This window comes from Myotis yumanensis, unplaced genomic scaffold (assembly GCF_028538775.1).
Source record: "Myotis yumanensis isolate MYYU_CA2020_CCGP unplaced genomic scaffold, mMyoYum1.0.hap1 SCAF_14, whole genome shotgun sequence".
NCBI lineage: Eukaryota > Metazoa > Chordata > Mammalia > Chiroptera > Vespertilionidae > Myotis > Myotis yumanensis.
The window spans coordinates 12,348,548-12,369,362 of NW_027223765.1; the positions used below are offsets into that span (position 1 = coordinate 12,348,548).

At 47.2% G+C, this 20,815-nt stretch overlaps 1 protein-coding gene across 1 annotated transcript in view; it reads left to right on the top strand.

Annotated features, from left to right (window-relative positions):
* Window positions 1–20,276, top strand: part of GLB1 (galactosidase beta 1) — a 65,425-nt gene extending 45,149 nt beyond the window's left edge. Inside the window, exons 13-16 of the mRNA XM_070391811.1 lie at window positions 1,696–1,809; window positions 3,010–3,141; window positions 6,058–6,306; window positions 19,704–20,276. Of these exons, the coding sequence (XP_070247912.1) occupies window positions 1,696–1,809; window positions 3,010–3,141; window positions 6,058–6,306; window positions 19,704–19,958 (750 nt within the window). The 3' untranslated portion in view covers window positions 19,959–20,276. The remainder of the gene's footprint in view (window positions 1–1,695; window positions 1,810–3,009; window positions 3,142–6,057; window positions 6,307–19,703) is intronic.
* Window positions 20,277–20,815: the final 539 nt, after the last annotated feature.

Below are 20,815 nucleotides of genomic sequence, written 5' to 3' on the forward strand. Positions count from 1 at the left end.
TGATCTTGGACCAAGGCAGTGCTCTTGGATTGGGTGGGGTGCCCTGAGCCCTGGCTGTTTTGGGTCTGGGGCAAGCCCACACGTGTTTATTTCCAATGAAACCCATGGAGGCCACAGTTGCGGGGAGTGGGGTGCCGCCCTGGTACACCCCTACCCCCAGCCTCGGAGGCCTCAGCTCCACCTTTGCGGGGAGCATCGCAGCTTCCGCTCCCCGCTAGGAAGCCTCCCCGTTTTCCCCAGCCTCTGAGTTAAGACTTACAAGAGACAGATGGAGACTTGGGGTCCGAGGGAGGCGTTCTTGAAGGTTCAGTGGCGACACCAGGGGCATTTCTTGAGTTCAGGCCTTTCCTGCAACACAGGAACATGGTTAACACTGTTTTCAGCTCCTCCAGAGCACCTTCCCTCTTGCCCGAGGTGCACGTCCTTGCTTGCTGGGCCCTGGAAGTGAGGAACTTTGTCTCTGGTCCATGAAGGATTTGGATTTGGATTCTTTCCACTGACCTAGGGTTTGGTCCCGCTCACCCTGGCTAATGTCCACAGCAGGCAGGTCCCTCCGGGCCGTGGGTGCTGTTGCTGCCGAGGCTGACTGTTTGGGGCCTCCTTTTGGAGCAGGGATACCAGCACCTAAAAGTCTTTTCTGACTTAGCAGCAGGCTGCACCCCTGTTGCTCACTATCTCCGTTTCCCCTACTCCTCCACTTTACACGGTTTCTGATTGACTCTTGTTTTGTATGTTAGAGCAGATTTAGCCCAAGAACCTGGAGAATGTTTTACTGAACATTCTTGGCATTGGTGTTATTTGTCTCCTTTGTTTGTTTGTTTCTTTGTTTTGTTTTTTGAGATTCCATAAGTAACCTTCGATGTATGGGATAGGATTCCCTTCAGTGATTCAGGGCAAATCACTGAACACATTCCAGGGTCCCGTTTCCTCATATGGAAAAGGATGTTGGATGAAAGACTCTTCAGGGTTCCTTGAAGTTTACTTCTGTGATAGTTATTCACAGAAGTAATAGTTATTCCGGGATCTAAAAACTGGGTTGGCTCAGTGATTAGAAAGTCAGCCCATGGACTGAAGGGTCTCAGGTTTGATTCCCGGTCAAGGGCATACAGCTCAGTTGCAGGCTCGATCCCCGGCCCTGGTTAGGGTGCATGCGGGAGGCAACCAATGTCTCTCTCACCTTGATGTTTCTCTCTCTCTCTTCCTCCCTTCCACTCTAAAAAATCGATGGAAAAAATATCCTCGGTGAGAATGGACATAAACAAACAAACAGCCCTAACTGGTGTGGCTCAATGGATAGAGTGTCGGCCTGGGGACTCAAGGGTCCCGGGTTCGATTCTGGTCAAGGGCATGTACCTTTGTTGCGGGCACATCCCCAGTGGGGGATGTGCAGGAGGCAGCTGATTGATGTTTCTCTCTCATCGATGTTTCTAACTCTCTACCCCTCTCCCTTCCTCTCTGTAAAAAATCAATAAAATATATTTAAAAAAACAAAACAAAAAACAAACAAACAAACAAACAAACAAATAACTCAAGCCAGTTCCCTTCTTTCAGATTGAATTTTCCCCGGAGGCGGAGGAAGCATTTCAGTTCCTTATGGTTTCAGGAGCATCACTTACACTCAGATCGAGGAGGACCAAGTTCTCCTAAAACGAATTGCAAAAGTGATGGATTTGTCTTTCATCCTTTTCTCGCCAGTATTTTGGGTTTATGCTGTACCGAACAACACTTCCTGAAGACTGCAGCGAGCCAACCCCTCTCTCTTCACCCCACAGGGGCGTCCACGACCGGGCCTACGTCTCCGTGGATGGGGTAAGAGTGGCCTCCGGACGGTGTGTCTGCCCCCCTGGGGATGTGTGGTCTGCACTCGGTATCATGGCCTTGGAGACCTCTGTCCTCCTTTTGAACCTTAGGTTCTGCCCCTCTTCTTCTTGCCCCTCAGCTGTGCCCCTCATTGGCTGACATGGCCTCCCTCGTGCTCCATCTGCCTGATACACCCCCTCACCCTTCTTAACCTGGAGGGCCCTCCCCAGGGCCCCACCTTCTCGGAAACCTTTCTGGCCTCCCCAGCCCAAGGCCATCCCATGTCTTCTCGGCTTCTGGAGGACGGGGTCCGTTTTGTATACACCAGAGGGGTGACTCATTTATGAAAAATAATATTCTGAAGAAAGATTGCTCATGACCGTTACAGCTACAATCCACAAAGAACTTTGTTTCATAACAAAGATATGTTAGGGTTTCCATTCCTCTCAGTGAAACATTCATGTGAAAGAAGACACAAAGAGAGTTTCCTAACCAAGAAAATTGGTTCAGGAAATTTCAAATTAAAATATTTCCATTCCAGTGTCATCCGCGGCTTTATTTTCAGTGGGAGCAAGTTTCTAAGACATTCTGTGTACACTGATGGCAGTTGTTTCTTGGATTTCAATCTAGGCGTTGTGTTAGTGAACTATGGTCAGTAACATCAATTTTTTTAAATCTCATTTTTTTAAAAAAATTAGGAATATGTTGTTGCTAAAATGCCTGTTTCCGTTCATTCTATTATATAATTTTCGTGGTATCAGGTATTTTGAGGTGAGAACACCCCACCTAACTCTCTGATTTTTATCTCGTTTATCTGATGTTGTTTCAACTCACCATGTTGTTTAGAAGCTAGTTTTTTATGACTGCCTTTTGCGCTATGAGAACACGAAGAGGTTCCTGTGATGGGAATCCTCCCCTGGAATGTTTTGCCGCCATTCCCTTTCTATTAAAAATAGACACGAAGGGAAACATTCCAGAGCAGAGGAAACCAGTCTAGACCTTCCTTGGCTCACAGCTGTTCAGAAAGAAAGCAGTGATTGGAGGAAGTTGGCCACCTGGCCGGTGACTTGGACTAAGGGGCCATCAAAACGTTTCCTCCCAAGCCTGGTGGCTCATCAAGGCAGGAAAATGCTGCTGAGTTAACTGAGTGAGCTGCCTCTCTGCGATCCCCTCACCTTAGGTAATCCTCATTTGACATTGAACCCACAGGTCCCCCAGGGAGTCCTTGACCGGAACTATGTGACCACTCTGAACATAACGGGGAAAGCTGGAGCCACTCTGGACCTTCTGGTGGAGAACATGGGGCGTGTGAACTACGGCTATTATATCAATGATTATAAGGTAGGACCAGCCTTGCTGTTAGCAGTGAGGTTCAAAGATTGGCAGGACTGTGCCTAAGCCACCTGAGGAAATTTTTGTAAATCTATTTAAATATGCTCTCACATTCTTTCCCTTCAGTTAACATAGAAGCAGTTCTTAAAAGCACACACACTGGCCTAGCCGGTTCGGCTCAGTGGATAGAGCATTGGCCTGCAGACTGAAAGGTCTTGGGTTTGATTCCGGTCAAGGGCATGCACCTTGGTTGCAGGCTCCTCCCTGGCCCAGGCCTTGGTCGGGCATGTGCAGAGGGCAACCAATCGATGTGTTTTCCTTACATCGATATTTCTGTCTTTCCCTCTTTTTTTAAAAATATATTTTATTGATTTTGTATAGAGAGGAAGGGAGAGAGATAGAGAGTTGGAAATATCAATGAGAGAGAAACATCGATCAGCTGCCTCCTGCACACCCCCTACTTGGGATGTGCCACAACCACAGTACATGCCCTTGACCGGAATCGAACCTGGGACCCTTCAGTCCGAAGGCTGACGCTCTATCCACTGAGCCAAACCGGTAAGGGCTTCCTCTCTCTTCAACTCTCTCTAAAAATCAATGGAAAAATATCCTCAAGTGAGGATTAAAAAAAAAAAAAAAAAAAAAAGCACACACACTTTGGCCCTGGCAAGTGTGGCTATTGAGCATTGTCCCACATAGCAAAAGGGTGCCAGTTCAATTCCCAGTCAGGACACATGCCCGGATTGCTGGCTTGATCCCCAGAAGGGGTGTGCAGGAGGTTGCCCATTGATGTTTCTCTCTAATATTGATGTTTTTCTCTCTCCTTCTCTCTCTAAAAAACAAAAGAAAACAAAAAAAAAAAACGGGCCCACACACTTTGTCAGCTTGGATGAATGAACCTGCCCTGATTTGTTTTGCAACCTAGAAGTTGTGTTATTTTGCAGACCTGTTTTCCTCTGCAGACAGAACCCTTCTCTTGTGTTTGAGTTCAGTCATTCTGTAGAAAGAAACAGGAGGAGGAAACCACCGCACTGTGCTCGTCCTTTGCTTATAAAACCCACCCGGCTTTCGAAAGGCACTCCCTTGCCAACAAAGTCAGCTTAGCATTGGGTCTGCCCTGTTTTCTGGGTGTGGACGATCCATGACACTCTTGAACCGTGCAAAGCCTTGGTGCCCTGCCTCTCGCCTCTGCCGGTTACCATGTCCAGGTGTTTTTCTCACTCATATGTTTAGAGCATTACCCAGCAAACCTTTGTTAAGCTCACACTCTGCGAGGTGCTTTGGGGATGTAAAGATGTTGAGATACATCCTCTGCTATCTCACCGTGTGTTAGAAGAGAGCAGGCCTGCATGGAGGGAATGATAGCACCACCCAGTCTAGGACAGGACAAGTGTTCAATTCCGGTCAAGGGCACATGCCCAGGTTACGGGCTCAGTCCCCAGTAGGGGGCATGCAGGAGGCAGCTGATCAATGATTCTCTCCCATCATTGATGTTTCTCTCTCTCTATGAAATCAATAAAATATAACCCTGTTAGAGGCTATAATTAGTGGCCTTCCTGCCTGGCTCTCAGCAGCCACACTGACACATGGAGTGACAGTACTGCTAATGTAATCTCTGGCTCCCCAGGACCCAGCCGAGAGCCTGGCACACTGGTGCCTGGCTAATGTTTGTTGAATTACTCTGTGAGTCATTGAGGCTTGCTATTGAGAGATGTCTGAGACAGATTTGGGATCTCACGGGGAATGGGGGTGCTGTCCCACATAAAAGGCCAAGAAGGGGAAGTTAGATGCACTGTGAGCAGAGGCTTCAATGCGGTAGCCAGTGCCAGCAACACCTGCCCCCTGCCCTCATGGGACAAACAGAGCAACTTCAGAATACACCTCTGAGGTTCGTCACCATCACCGCTGCTCTTTCTATGCTTTGACGGATTCAGTAGCCACAGTTTCCCGTCTACAATTTCAGTTACTCACAGTCAACCATAGTCCAAAAATATTAAGTGGAAAATTCCAGTTTTAAATTGCAAGTACTGTGATGAAATCCCATGCTGTCCCAGTCCATCCTGCCTGGAACAATCCTTTGTCCAGCATCTCCACGCTGCGCACCTATAGCTTGTTAGTCACGTAGCAGCTGTCTAAGTTATCAGATCTACTGTTGTCGTATCGCAGTGATTGTGTTCAAATAACCCTCATTTTACTTAATAATGGCCCCAAAGCACAAAGTATTTATGCTGGCAATTCTGATTTGCCAAAGAGAAGCCCTAAAGTGCTTTCTTTAAGTGAAAAGGTATGTATGTATATAAGTATGTATGTATAGGGGAAAATATATGTATGTATAGAGTTCAGTGTTACCCACGGTTTCAGGCATCTGCTGGGGGTCTTGGAACAAAGTGTTCTCATGTATAGTATCTCATTGAGTCCTTACACCTGGTGAGTGAACTCAGATGTGATCGTCCTTGTGGGTGCTGCTCAGGAGCCCAAGGTCAAGACTTGCTTACTCCAGGTTATATGTCAGAGGCAGAGACTGTCCCCTCCCTCAGTCCACAGTGAGCTGCATATTCTTTTGCATTCCTCAGATTCCATCTTCTCTTCCATTCTAGCAGTGGCTCTGAATCAAACTCTGAAGATTGGGGGTTTGGGGTTAAAAGCTCTAGTAGCTCAACCCCCTTTCTGGGCCTGTTGCAGGGACATCTGGCCTGCGAAGGAGAGAGAAAGCTGTGGTTTGGGAAACATACATCTTTCCAGGGAGATGTGCTTCTTCCCTAGCCAGATCTGTGTCACTTGGATGTAGGCACTGGTTGAGTCTCGTTGACTATTGTTGGTGTTTCATATCCCAGTTTGCTTTTCCCAGGAATTCAGGGCTGGAACACAGACACTTAATGCCTTTTCCTCCCCACCCCAGCTCATTGCTCTGCTTCTCCTTTGCAGGGCCTGATTTCTAACCTGACCCTCAACTCCAGTATCCTCACAGACTGGATGATCTTCCCGCTGGACATTGAGAATGCTGTGTACCACCTGGGTGGCTGGCATGACAACGACAGAAGCTACCGCAGCAAAGCCTGTGCCTACTCATCTAACTATACACTCCCGGCCTTTTATGTGGGAAACTTCTCCATTCCTAGTGGAATCCCAGACTTGCCCCAGGACACCTTTATCCAGTTTCCTGGGTGGACCAAGGTACGTGTCTTCATAGAGAGTGTTTAAATTCAAGTATCTGGTTTTTAGTGTTTAATAAAGAGTCAAAAAGAACTGCTTATGCCTAGCTGGTTTGGCTCAGGGGATAGAACATCGGCCTGCAGACTGAAGGGTCTCAGGTTTGATTCCAGGCAAGGGCATGTACCTCAGTTGCAGGCTCAATCCCCTGGTCGGGGCATGTGGGAGGCAACCAATGTGCCTCTCTCACATCAGTGTTTCTCTCTCTCTCTCTCTCTCTCTCTCTCTCTCTCTCTCTCTCTCTCCCCTTCTATGCTCTCTAAAGAATCAATGGAAAAATATCCTCAGGTGAGGATTTAAAAAAAAAAAGAGCTGCTTGTGAGATGCCACGTGGCAGTTTGGGGAGTGGAGGATTTTCTGTGTTAGTTTGCCCATTCCTTAGAAGTGGGACCATGGCAGATCTGCAGGGTTCAGTGGCCAGCTTGGAGGTGGCACCATCTGCTCCATTTTCATTGACTTCCTTTAGTGCATGATGGCTTTTCTGATTTCTCTAAGAAAACTTCGTGCCCTTGGATACTGATTATGATGGGTATTTTCTCTTTATTCTGAAGAAAATATGGCACAGGCAAAGGGGTGAATCTCTGGGAAAGCCTGTTTTTCTTTTATCCATGCCTAACTTCATACTCCCATAATGCCCCACCTTCATACAGCCCATGCCCTGGGGCATCCACCTTAGTCTACATGATCCTCAACTCTTTCTTGGCCATTCTACCACCCAGTCACTCTCCTTCATTCTTTGGAGATATTAGTGTGTCTTCCTTCACTGTCATTTTCTCCACTTCAAGTCCTATTTTCATCTTAAATAACCTAACCATCACTCAGTTATTCATTCAACAAAGCTTTTTTCAGTGGCTACTACATGTCCAACTTTGTGCTGGGCACTAAGGATATCATACAGGGTGGAGCAAAAGTAGGTTTGCAATTGTGAGTATATAAAACAGTTTATTTTGTATTATTATATATTAATTATTCTCCATACAAACAACTATAAATCTATTTTTGCCCCACCCTGTATATAAAACCAGATATGGTCCTTGCCCTCATAGAACTTATAGTCTAGTTGGGGAGGAAGACCAAATTATGTAATAATCCAAATTAAGTGGTAAAACTGTAGTTGCAATGGGTGCTAAGAGGAGCTATTGGGAGTCAATAACTGGGGCATTTGACCTTGTCAGGGAGGTCAGGAAAGTCTCACTCGGGGAAGTGATGCTTGAGAAATATAAAGGATAAGAATTAACATTGCAAAAAGGGGAAGGGAGCATATTCCAGGCAGAGGAAGTAACATGTGCCAAGTTCATGTGCTTAGAGGGGAAAATGGCGAGTGTGAGGAAGGACCCAAATGTATGAAACACAGAGAAAAGGGAGTGTGGCTCAGAGAAGAGGCTAGAAAGTGGGTAGAGACCAGATTGGATTAGCCAATTAAATCACATTCAAGTTTTGTCTTTATGTTGAGAGCCACTGAAGCAGGAGAGTGACATGACATGATTGTGGTGTGCCAAGCCTCTCTGACCCTCGTGTGCAGAATGGGTTGGGTGAGGGTATGTGTGAATCCAGGGGAACTATCCAGGACGTGGGATTACAGTGTCCTCGAGAGACGGGGATGGTGGTAACCAAGAAGGAGATGACATCAGCTATTCGAGAGATGTTTGAAGTCAATAAAATGTCATGATAGATTGGACATGGGGGTTTAAAGAGAAGAGCATATCCCAGATGACTCTTCAGTTTTAGACTTGCAGCTGAACAGATGGTACCATTTACCAAAGAAGAAATTTCAGAAGAGAACGTGGGCTGAGACAGTGAGCTCATGAGTCTGGATTTGGACAAACTGAGTTTGAGGAGCCTTTGGGAACAGCTCTGAGAAGATACTGGAGGAGAGCTCTTGGGTCCAAGGATTGGGAATTCAGAGGAGGGGTCTGGGCTGGAAATGCACATACAAGATCATGTGCGTATGAGTGGTTGTTGAAGATGTAGGATGGACGAGGTCCTCTAAAAAGAGGATGCAGCCCTGACTGGTTTGGCTCAGTGGATAGAGCGTCGGCCTGCGGACTGGAGGGTCCCGGGTTCGATTCCGGTCAAGGGCGTGTACCTTGGTTGCAGGCACGTTCCCAGTGGGGAGTGTGCAGGAGGCAGCTGGTCAATGTTTCTAACTCTCTATCCCTCTCCCTTCCTCTCTGTAAAAAATCAATAAAATATATTTGGAAAAAAAAAAAGAGGATGCAGAAGGAGGAAAGAGGATCTAAGGCTGATCTTTGAGAGACACAAATATGACAGAGAGTGAGGGGGAGAGACCAAAGAAGTAGGAGGAAAACAGGCGTTCATGCTGCTGAGAGGAGAAGTGAAATGAAGACAGAGGCATTATTCATAAACCAAAAACTGGAAACAATTCAAATGTCCTTCAACTGATGGATGGATAAATAACATATTCCATACAATAGAATAGTATTTCATAGTAAAAAGGAACAGACTACTGACACATGCTATAGCATGGATAAATCTGAAAAACATTATGCTAAGTAAAAGAAGCCAGGCATAAAAGCCAGGCCCATGTTGTATGATTCCATTTCTATGAAATGTTCAGAAAAGGCAAATCGATAGAGACAAAAAGTAGATTAATGGTTGCCAGGGGCTGATGGTGTGAATGGAGAGTGACTGCATGGGTATGGGGTTTCTTTCTGGGGTAATGGAAAATGTTCCAGAATTAAATTGTGGTGATGGTTCCACAATCTTCTTAAATATATGGAGACTTGTCTTATGATCCAGCATATGGTATATCTTGGTGTGCGTAGCTCTGGAATTTTAAGGTCTAATATCCTCTCTCTGGCCACATGTTTCTATCCCCCCAAACTCTCATGCCTCCCAAGCCTGCTCTTGGATTTTACTGGTGACCTGAAACTTTCCACCATTAAGGCTGCAATTGCTTTCTATCCAGTCCAGACATCACCACTATCCTTTTCTAAGAGCAATCAATCAACCCACTGGCCCCCTTGTCTCCTTCTTCAGCCTCCATCTTTTTTTTTCTTTTTTAATATATTTTAGTGACTTTTTACAGAGAGGAAGGGAGAGAGATAGAGAGTTAGAAACATCGATGAGAGAGAAACATCGATCAGCTGCCTCCTGCACATCTCCCACTGGGGATGTGCCCGCAACCCAGGTACATGCCCTTGACTGGAATCGAACCTGGGACCCTTCAGTCCGCAGGCCGACGCTCTATCCACTGAGCCAAACCGGTTTTGGCCATCCTCCATCTTGACTGGGTCTACCATTGGCCTTTACTGGTTCACAGTAATTGGGGGACTACTGGGGACCTCTCCAGTGCATTCTTCAGGGCCACGGTCCTCTCACTCTCTCCTGCCTCTGGAGGCCCTCAGCTTGCCCAGGAGTCCCTGGTCAGTCTCTTCCCCCTCCTCAGCTGGCCTTTCTAACCTTCACCACTCTCCTTAGGCCACCTTGTTCTTCCTCCCTCCTCCTCCATGGAGGACTCACACTTCTTGTCTGCTATCAGGTGTGACTCCTTTGTTCCTTCAGCTTCCTGTCATTCTTATCTCTCTGCCTCCACCCTCACTTCCTGCCCAGTGGCCTCTAGGAGGAAGTCTAAGCTCTGAATCGCCTCCCCACCTTCCTCTAGGCCAAGATCCCTTCTCATACCTCCCCCTGCATTTGTCAGCCTCTCTCCTCTGCCAAGTCCTGTGTTGCAGCCAAGAAGTGATATCTGGGGTCTCCAGGACCCAAAAACACAAAGTAGAGCCCTCCCTGGATGTACACTCTAGCCAACAGGCTTGTTCTTGCTCCCTTGCTCCCTCTTTCTCTCCCTTCCTTCCTTCTCCCCTTCTCCCTCTGGGTGTTCTGCTGTGTCTTATATTCCCCTTGTTCGTGCTTTTTCATTCCTCACTCTACCCACCTAGCCATCACATGTTCATCTGTCAAGACTGACATGAACTCCCCTATGAAACCTTCCTAGACCCTTAGTCTAGGAAAGGACTGGTCCCATCCTCCTTTGAGGCCCTCTGTGGCCCACCTGGACTCCATCATGATGCTTCTTCACACATAGGTCAGGACCTCAATTTCACCCACTGAGTCAATCGCTTCACGAAGGGGATTTTTTAAGTGCCCTGCTTATTCACCACCCTGCCCTCCTCCTGGGCCTGGGCACTCTGTAATTGCTTTTTTTTTTTTTCCAAAAATTTTTTTATTTTTAAAAATTGATTTCAGAGAGGAAGGGTGAGGGAGAGAGAGATAGAAACATCAGTGATGAGAGAGAATCATTGATCAGCTGCCTCCTGCACACCCCCTTACTGGGGATTGAGCCCGCAACCTGGACATGTGCCCTCGACTGGAATCGAACCCGGGACCCTTCAGTCCGCAGGCCAATGCTCTGTCCACTGAGCCAAACCAGCTAGGGCTATAATTGCTTTTAGATTAAAAAGGTGCACCAATGCCTGTGTTGCTGAACCCTGGGAAGAAAGCAAATGGGAGTGAGGAGGGACTTTGCTGGATACAGGGCTAAAGCCAATGAGAAGACCCAAACACAAATCATTGCTCACCAAGTGGTATCAATTTAGGGCCTTAAGAGAAAGAGTTTTGCAGAGAAGCAAATCAGAAAAAGGACATGTCTGGTACAGGGATTATCGAAAGGGCTGGGTGGCTCAGATGGAGCTTGAAACAGACCTGAAGGACAGAAGGCCCTTCATCAGAATTTGTCAGGGAAGGGATTTTCAGATGGGAGAATGATAGGAGCTTAGGTGCAGAAATGGAAAAGCAGGGGACGTTTTGGAGGTCAGAGGGGGTTCATCTTGGCCAGGTCATAAAGGTGTCATGCCCAAGAGTTACAGATCCAGGCCTTCTGCTCAGAACTTTAGAGATGCTATCTCCATAAACATCAAGAGTGGTACCTGCGGTAGGATGTCTGTCATTATCTCCAGTTTGCAGATGAGCAGATAGAGGCTCAGAGAGGTACGAGGTACGGAAGTAGGTGGTGGCACAGCTCCCTGAGCCCCAGGTCTGTCTGATTTGAAGGCCCACGTGAAAAGGCAGGCAGCATTGAACAAGGCCTCTAAGACCAATGAAGAGCCTGTGCTAATCCTCTAGGCCCGTGGTCGGCAAACTGCGGCTCGCGAGCCACATACAGCTCTTTGGCCCCTTGAGTGTGGCTCTTCCTAAAGCTTAGGAGTACCCTAGTTAAGTTAATAACAATGTACCTACCTATATAGTTTAAGTTTAAAAAATTTGGCTCTCAAAAGAAATTTCAATCGTTGTACTGTTGATATTTGGCTCTGTTGACTAATGAGTTTGCCGACCACTGCTCTAGGCCAGTAGTTCTCAACCTTCTGGCCCTTTAAATACAGTTCCTCATGTTGTGACCCAACCATAAAATTATTTTCATTGCTACTTCATAACTGTAATGTTGCTACTGTTATGAATCATAATGTAAATATCTGATATGCAGGATGGTCTTAGGCGACCCCTGTGAGAGGGTCGTTCGACCGCCAAAGGGGTCGGGACCCACAGGTTGAGAACCGCTGCTCTAGGCTCTTGACTTGTTTCACCAGCCTGACAAATGGTCTGCATCTTCATGCTTGAAAAGTACATATATACACAATATTATTGAATGTGTCAGAGGGTTCAGAACCCCAAAGTCCATCTAGTCCATATGTTCACTCTAAAACTAATACACAAATGTTCACACCAGCTTTATCCCAAATTGCCAAAAGATGGAAAAACCAAATGTCTATCAACTGATGACTAAATAGACAAAATGTGGTATATCTGTATAATGGACTATCATTCAGCAATAAAAAGAAATGAAGTACTAATACATGGTACAGCCCTGGCTGGTTTGGCTCAGTGGATAGGGTCCCAGGTTCGATTCTGGTCCAGGGCACACGCCTGGGTTTCGGGCTCCATCCCCAGTAAGGGGCGTGCAGTAGGCAGCCGGTCAATGATTCACTCTCATCATTGATGTTTCTCTCTCTCTCTCTTTCTCCCTTCCTCTCTGAAATCAATAGATATATATTTAAAAAATAATAATAATACATGGTACAACGTGGATGAACCTTGAAAACATGTTACATAAAAGAAGCCAGTCACAAACCATACATTTGGTATGATTCCACTTATATGGAATGTCCAGAATTGGCAAATATATTGACACAGGAAGATTCCTGGTTGCCTGGAGCAGGGAAAGGGGAGAAGGGGAGTGTTGGGGTTGGAGATGGAGACTCACTGCTAAAGGGTGCAGGGTATCTTTCTGGAGTGATGAACATATTCTAGAATTGATTGTGGTGACAGTTGCATAGCTCTGTAGTATACTAAAAACCACTGCACTAAACAGTTTAAATGAGTGAAATTGTATGGCTGTGAATTATATCAAAATGAGGCTTTCTGCATGCGCACACACACGCACATGCACACCCATCCACAGGTTTCGTGGACCTGGCTGTGCAGGTCTGAGATGAGAGGCCATACCTACAACAGACATAAAATGGAGCATCTCTGTGTTTGCTGTTATTTTCTGGCGAGCAGTGGTCCTTGGTGCCGAGGGCTGCCCCTGGCCAGCTCCTGATCAGCATGCACAGAACAGACAGATCCCACTCCCCACAGGGCGCCGAGTGCTGACTTTTGGGAGAAGTACCACTTTGGCAGCTGTGGGCGGTGGGGTGAGGATGGACCCAATGACCATTTCTAAGACTCTATCCCCAGGCACGCCAACCCTCCTCCAGCAGGGCGGCCCTGACAAGGCTTTTGCTTCCAGCCCCTTGGCTTATGCTATGCACTTGCTGTAAAGAAACTACCTTGATTTAGTGAATGAAGCCACTGGTAAGAGTGATTCATGAGATAAAAAATCTCTTCTGATCAGTTTGGCTTTGCTTACGTCGGATGTGGCTTTCTGGTTAAATGCCTGAACGTCAGCTGGGATTCTGGTGGGAAGCGATCGGGCGTTTTTGCTGTATCCAAGAGACACAGGCCAGCACTCTCGTCTGACCACAACCTTTCTAAGATAGGCCGGGCGTTGACTGTGTTCTGCCAATGCAGTGGCATCTGTACTGCTTATCTCTCCTTCAGCTGGGTGTGGATAAGCCGCATATGAATGTGCTCTGCAGCCTTCCTGCATTTTTTTTAGCCACTTGTAGGCTTGTCCCACTTTTCCTCAACCAGAATTATGCTTTGAAAAGTGAAGATTCAAAATATACTAAAACCAGTTTTATTTTATTTTATTTTTTAAATATATTTTAATTGATTTTTTGCAGAGAGGAAGGGAGAGAGATAGAGAGTTAGAAACATCGACGAGAGAGAAACATCGATCAGCTGCCTCCTGCACATCTCCCACTGGGGACTGTGCCCGCAACCCAGGTACACGCCCTTGACCGGAATCGAACCCGGGACCCTTCAGTCCGCAGGCCGATGCCCTATCCACTGAGCCAAACCGGCTTCGGCACCAGTTTTATTTTTTTAAAGGCAAACATCACCTTTTTTCGAAATGTAAAAAAAAAAAAAAAAAAAATTTCTAAAAAATCATGAAATAAAAGAATTTATAACAAAGAGCTGACAAAAATCCCTTGTCCTCTTCTGAGGCCTGGTCACCTGAAAGACTACATGATTAGAGGGTTGGAACTTTCAGTCCCATCCCCCTAACCTCTGGGGTCGGGTTGGGGTAGGGGCCGGAGATGGAAATCTATAGCAACTCTAGCACAAGACGATTTGGAGAGCTTCTGGGTGGGGTGAACACATGCAGGTGCTGGGAGGTGCACCTGAAGAGGGCTGGAAGCTCCACACCCTACCGCGTACCCCTCCCCCGCCACACACACACACACACACACACACACACACACACACACACCTTGCCCTGTGCGTCTCTTCCATCTGTCCATCCCTAAATTGATCCTGTATAATACACCTATGAATGTAAGTAAAATATTCTCCTGAGTCCTGTGTGTCATTCGAGGTTTGTTCACCTGGTGACTAGCAGGATTCAAAGAAAGAATACAAATGTGTGCGGCTTCTTAAGGCTCAGGTTGGAATTCATGTGCCACATCTTCCATGTTCTTGGGCCAGTACAAGTCATTAGACTGTCTTGGCCCAAGGGATGGAGAAGCAGATTCTGACTCCTGAGAGGAGGAGCTGCAGAGAATTGTGGTCATTTTTTGCAGTCTGCCACCAGTCTTAGTACTCTTTGACCCTACTTTCATTCTGAATTTGATATGCTTTTTGAACTTTTCTGGCCTGATTTACAGTTGTTCTTACCCCCTAGCATTTCCATCTAATTTGTTGTTTCTTGTCACAAGTCCTGTGAACTTGAAAACTACACAATCAGATTGATTTCTATAAATGTATATTAATTCAGTAACTAAAACTGGTGAAAATTGTGTATACGCAGGAGTAAGTAGGCTCTGAGTGAAGGAGTGTCTCCCACAGTTTTTAGTGCATGGACTTTGTAACAAGTATTATATGGCAGCTGGGAGGCAGTGTTCCCTCAACAGTTCTTAGCTTTGGTCCAGATATGTGAGGTGCTACAATGACTGTTAGGCAAGGTACTCCATAGAAGGGGTCAAGAAATGGGACTTTTGGGAGTCGCGAAGGAAAGGGATTTATATTTGGGGTTCTGTGAGGGGAGGAAGTAATGCACCTTTATGCTAATGCTTTAGGTTTCCATGGCTTCCGTTCTGCTTGGGTCTAAAATACAGAGAAACCATAAAGCTATTAACGTTATTACTGTAAGATCACAGAGGAAGCCAAGAGGTGTGGTTTGCATCAGCTGCAGACCCCCCTGGGTTGGAGGAAAGAAGATTTTTCATTTTTTGCCCTGTGTACTGCAGTGACATTTATTTCACATCTAAGCAAGTCCTTCACTATTTTTCCTTTTAAAAAAAATGTTTTTCTTTCTCCCAAGTTAGCATGACAGTTACTCATGAATTGCGTGTGGTGAGGGCCCTTTAACCTTGAGAAATGGACCTGTGTCTTTCCCATTTTAAGTTCTCCGAGGGTCTGCATGTCTTCTCCCAGAGTGTGACAAAATCAACACTGGATCCGCGTTTGTTGTTTTTTAAATGAACTCTTAGCCAAATTAGAAAAGTTTTAAACTGTGACTTAAAACAGCATTGGAACATTCGCTTTAAATTTGTGTGAGAGGATTGATTTATCTAAAGAATTTAAAGCAGACACATATCTGTCTGATTAATGAAGTAGGTCAACCATTTCCTGGAACCTAACATTTATTCTATTATCACCTTAGTAATAATAGCAAAGAGGGGAAGTCTGCCAAGGGTCAAGCTATGGTCAGAGAAAGTCAGACATTGTCATGGAAATATTAGCTGGGACAGCCCCGGGAAGCCCCAGAAGCCACCGAGGTTCACGCTACAAAGTCTTGGCCCCTGTGCGCTCACTATATTCATTTCCGAGGGTGTCTACTTTTATTTTTTTTAATATATTTTTTTATTGATTTCAAAGAAGAGGGGAGAGGGAGAGAGATAGAAACATCAGTGATGACAGAGAATCATTGATTGGCTGCCTCCTGCACAACCCCTACTGGGGATCGAGCCTGCAACCCAAGCATGTGCCCTTGACTGGAATCGAACCCAGGACCCTTCAGTCCGCAGACCAATGCTCCATGTACTGAGCCAAACCAGCTAAGGCATGAGTGTGTCTACTTTTAAATGGCATTTACCAACATGTACATACTCCCGCCTCCACCAGTAACTTCAGCATAATTTCTTAAAGAGAAACAAAAGTCAGAATATGTATATATTTTTTAAAAACACAGTGCTAGTCAAGGAGTACAGATATTTCATTTTCCTTCCAGTAAACACTGTTCTCTAAAACTCTTAAGCCAGGAGCAGAGGAACATGGAGCATTCTTTCAGGAGGGCTTCGTGTCTCCTTGTAGGTGAGTCCTTTCTCAGGAGGAATGATCAGCCTGGGTATTATCTACCGAGTGCCGCTAAGTGTCGATGGAAATCACTGTGCTGAGAATCTCACCTTGGACAAGATGGGCAAAGCCTTTCCCTTATAGAGCCCATGTTGGAAATAGCTGATAAGCCACTACTCAAACAAAGGATGCAAATACCCAACAGTGACAATAACTAGGGAAAAAAAAAAAAAAAAAACAGAGTAAAGGGGTGGTGAGTGACTTGGAATGGGAGGCCCAGTCCTAAGGACGGTGTCCATGACCCTTCTCTCTGAAGAGGTGGTGATGGATGGAGACCTGAGCCATCAGAAGGCTTCAGGACTGGGGGACAGTGATGGAGAGCATTTGGTGTGTAAAAGGGATGGGGACAAGTTCAGGGGCAGCTGCATGAGCAAGGGGCAGAGTGGCAGAGACAGGGTGGGGAGGAAGAAGGCATAGGTCTGAGGGCCATGGTAAGGAGGTAAGAAGCAGGAACGCATGAAATCACCCGATTCTCACTTGGCTGCTATGGGGAGCCTGGGGTTCTACAGTTAATAGAGGAAGTCGGGAGACCTGTGAGGAGACTAAGACAGCATTGGTTATGACTTGCTCTAGAAGGCTGGCAGAGGGGGTGGAGAGAAGCGGAGAGATTGTGGTCTGATCATGAAACGACATGCATTTCACCATGCCTCAGCTGTATGGTAGCCACCAGCTACTTGTGGCTATTTACCTTTAAATTTAAATCAGTTGAAAGGGGAAATTCAATTCCTTCTTCCCACAAAGCACATTTCAGGTGCTCAGTAGCCACTCTCAAGTGCACTCAGCTGCTTTGTTGGGCAGCAGAGAACACTCCATCATTGCCGAAAGTTCTGTTGAATGGTGATGACTCCACGCTATGGGCCTATGGCCTGTTCTTTCTAAATGCTTCATCCTCCTCTCTTGGAAGGGCAGCCAAACTGCCATAAACATCATTTAATGCACATTCTGTTAAGAGCTGAGAGTGGGGGAGGGTGGGGGAGAGGGGGAGAGACCAACCAAAGGACTTGTATGCATGCATATAAGCGTAAGCGATGGACGCAGACAACAGGGGGTGAGGGCAAAACTGGGGGATGAGGGGACAATGGGGGGATAAAGACACATTTGTAATACCTTAATCAATAAAAAATGCAAAATAAAATAAAATAAAAATGACCTAAAAAATAGAAAGCTGAGAGTGGAGGGAAATGTTGCCCTGAAGAAGTTTATAGCTTCATAATTTCATAGTTCATAACCGAGGCCTGAGAAGATGTAACCCTGAGTTTGGGGCAAGATAGAGGGACAGTGAGAGACACGCCACCTCCATATTGGAGACTCGTTCAGGTGAGTCAGGAGGCAGAGTCCATATGACAGCCAAAAACTCAAAATGGGCCACGGGTGATCGTTTGGGGGAAGGAAAAAATAACTAGAACAGATTATGTAGTGTCCAGAATTAAGACAGTAATTAGGAGAAAGATAATATCAACTTTGATCAATAACTAGGAGCGACAGTTTGAGATTATATCCGTCAGCCACAGTGTAGTCTGGGAGGTGGGGCCACTAGGAGTATTCACTAGGAGTAAGACTTACACAGGTATGGGAGGAGCCAGTGAGGGGTGGGTCTAAGACTGGAACCCAGCTAGGAAATTCAGAGGGAGCTTGAATAAAGGGGACACCTGGAGGCTGAAAAAATACTCAAAGCTGAGCAACTGAGTAGCTCTAAGGTGAGTGACCGCAGCTGTGACATGGAGCATGCTGGGGATCGGGGCGCAGCAGGTGACAGCATGGTCAAGCCTCCTCCAGGGTTTCTCCCCCAAAATACAGGTGTTCCTCATGTACAATGCAGTTACAATAAGCCCATCGTAAGTTGAAAATATTGTAAGTGGAAGATGCATTTAATACACCTCACCTACCGAACATCATAGCTTAACCTAGCCTACCTTGAATGAGCTCAGAACACTTACATTAGCCTACCGTTGGGCAAAATCATCTAACACAAAGCCTATTTTATAATAATATATTGGGTAATTTATGATACATATCGCTTTTGCACAGTTCACAAAGTCGAAAAATCCTAAAGTTGAACCATCCTAAGTTGGGGACCGTCTGTATTTGGGTCATGGTGGGGAATGATTTACTTACTTCTTCCTCCCTTCCTTCCTTCTCCCTTTATGCCTTCTTTCCTCTCCCGCACAGCCTCTCTCTCCTGTATGTGATATCCCCTCCTCTGCTCTTTCTTCGTGGCAGAAGGTTCCATCTGTCCAGCCAACTGGGAAGGCCTAGCACCTGCGGGGAGCTGTGGCCACACCCAAACGCCAGCCCTCCTGGTAGAGGTTCTCTTCTGCTCTCAGTTTTGTAGCGGAAGCGGCTTCTCCTACTCTCAGAACTTGTCTCTGCAGCTTGTAGGGCCCTCTCTGCACACATGCCCCTCTCACCTGATGCTGGTGTGAAAACCATTCAAACCCTGCAGTAAACACCCTACTGGGCGGGCCCCTATCTCTCCCTTCCACAAACCCCTCATCCTTCTGGCGGCGGGGGGTTGTTTTGTGTTTTGTTTTGTTTTTTAATATATATTTTTATTGATTTCAGAGAGGAAGGGAGAGGGAGAGATAGATAGAAACATCAAATGAGAATCATTGATTGGCTGCTTCCTGTATACCCCCTACTGGGGATCGAGCCCACATCCTGGGTATGTGCTATGGCCAGGAAATCACACTCTGACCTCCTGGCTCATAGGTCACCGCTCAACCACTGAGCCACGCCAGCCAGGCTCGGGGGGGAGGGGGGGGTTGTTTGGGGACAGCTCCTAGGACCTGTGTGTTCCCAGGCTGCAGGCCTGTGCTCACCTGGTGTGTGAAGACAGTGTGGTCAAGACCCACCTCTAGAAGCAGAGGACATAGAAGGAAAGCTCACCTCCTCGAGGGGCCGCTTGGCAGTTCTCCGTGTGCGGAAGAGTCGGGGAGAGGCTGGTGTGGAGAGACAGGCAGTCCTCCAGGGTCCAGGACGAAATGCAGAAACTTGGCGAAACTGCCCCCCGTGTCATCCAGCACTGATGCGTGGCTGCTGAAGCCAGTCAGAGGGGCTAAACATAGATTCTCCTGAAGCAGGAGTGGCTGTTTGGGGCAACTTGTTATCTCTCCCACCCAGCCCCTGCCCCACTTGGCCAGTCACCCCAGCGGAATGCTGGGACCCAGGCTGGCCTGGGCCTGGTTGTCAGGCCTGGGCTGTGGAGGGAGAGCGCCACTGCAGGCTGGCGGCTGCCGGCTGGCGGCTGCCGGCTGGCCCACGTGCTAGCCCACCTGCTGGCCCACCTGCTGGCCCACGTGCTGGTGGCTGCCGGCTGGCCCACGTGCTGGCCCACCTGCTGGCCCACGTGCTGGCGGCTGCCGGCTGGCCCACGTGCATTGAGGCTCTCCTATTTCCAGGATCTGGGCAGCTGGGGTTGATGGTTTCTCTTTGTCTCTCTCCAGGGTCAGGTGTGGATTAATGGCTTTAACCTTGGTCGCTACTGGCCAGCACGGGGCCCCCAGGTGACCTTGTTTGTGCCACGGCACATCCTGGTGACATCAGCCCCAAACACCATCGCAGTGCTGGAACTGGAGCGGGCGCCCTGCAATGCCGATCCCCCCGAACCGTGCACCGTGGAGTTCGTGGACAAGCCGGTTATCAGTGCAACTGTGACCTACAGCCATCTCCTCCAACACCAGCCCGATCCAGACTCCTGACAGGACCGTGAATGATGACTCAAGCCTGGGGCCTGGCCTTTCACATACCTCACATGTCCCCTTGCAGTGGCAACATTCCCTGCAGCGCTCGATTGGAAAACAGATCCCGCTTCTGCGTTTCCACCTGAGGTTTCCCTGTAGCCTTGCAGTGACTGGCCCACCCCTGCCAAGGGCCGCCGTGGCCGTGTGATGGGGGGGTAGCCCAGTAGCACACAGGTGTACCTGCAGAGCTGGAACGGAAGCTTTCGAGGTGTTTCTGATTTTTACTTTGGAAGAATCATGTCTTCTTGTTAAATAAAATTTGCATTCATGATGTTACCGTTTTTGAGGTTGGGCAGATATTAATTTACAGGTTCTGATTTAAATCATAACTAGACTTGAGTGGGCTGAAGAAGCCACTTCACTCGCCGGAGGTTCAAAGGCATGGAAAATCGTCTTGGTTTGATCTAGTGGACTGCTGCTTCTCAGATCCCTATGTAAAGGTCAAACTCATTTTGTGTGTTTAGATGTAGCAATTGCACCTATCCACACACTAACACAGGCCTGTACACATCTGTAGACACGCATATGTGCATGGGCTATGTACACACATGGATGTGCAGGGGCAAGGTGTTGCATAATCTGCATGTCCTGCCCAGCATGGTAGAACTCTATTGCTGAGCCCTGTCCTATTCCATGTCCAGTTCGGGGCACCTATATATATAAAAGGCTAACACGCAAAGTGTCCCCACGGGAGTTCAACTAGGACAGTGGTCAGCAAACCGCAGCTCACGAGCCACATGTGGCTCTTTGGCCCCTTGAGTGTGGCTCTTCCTAAGCCTTAGGAGTACCCTAATTAAGTTAATAACAATGTACCT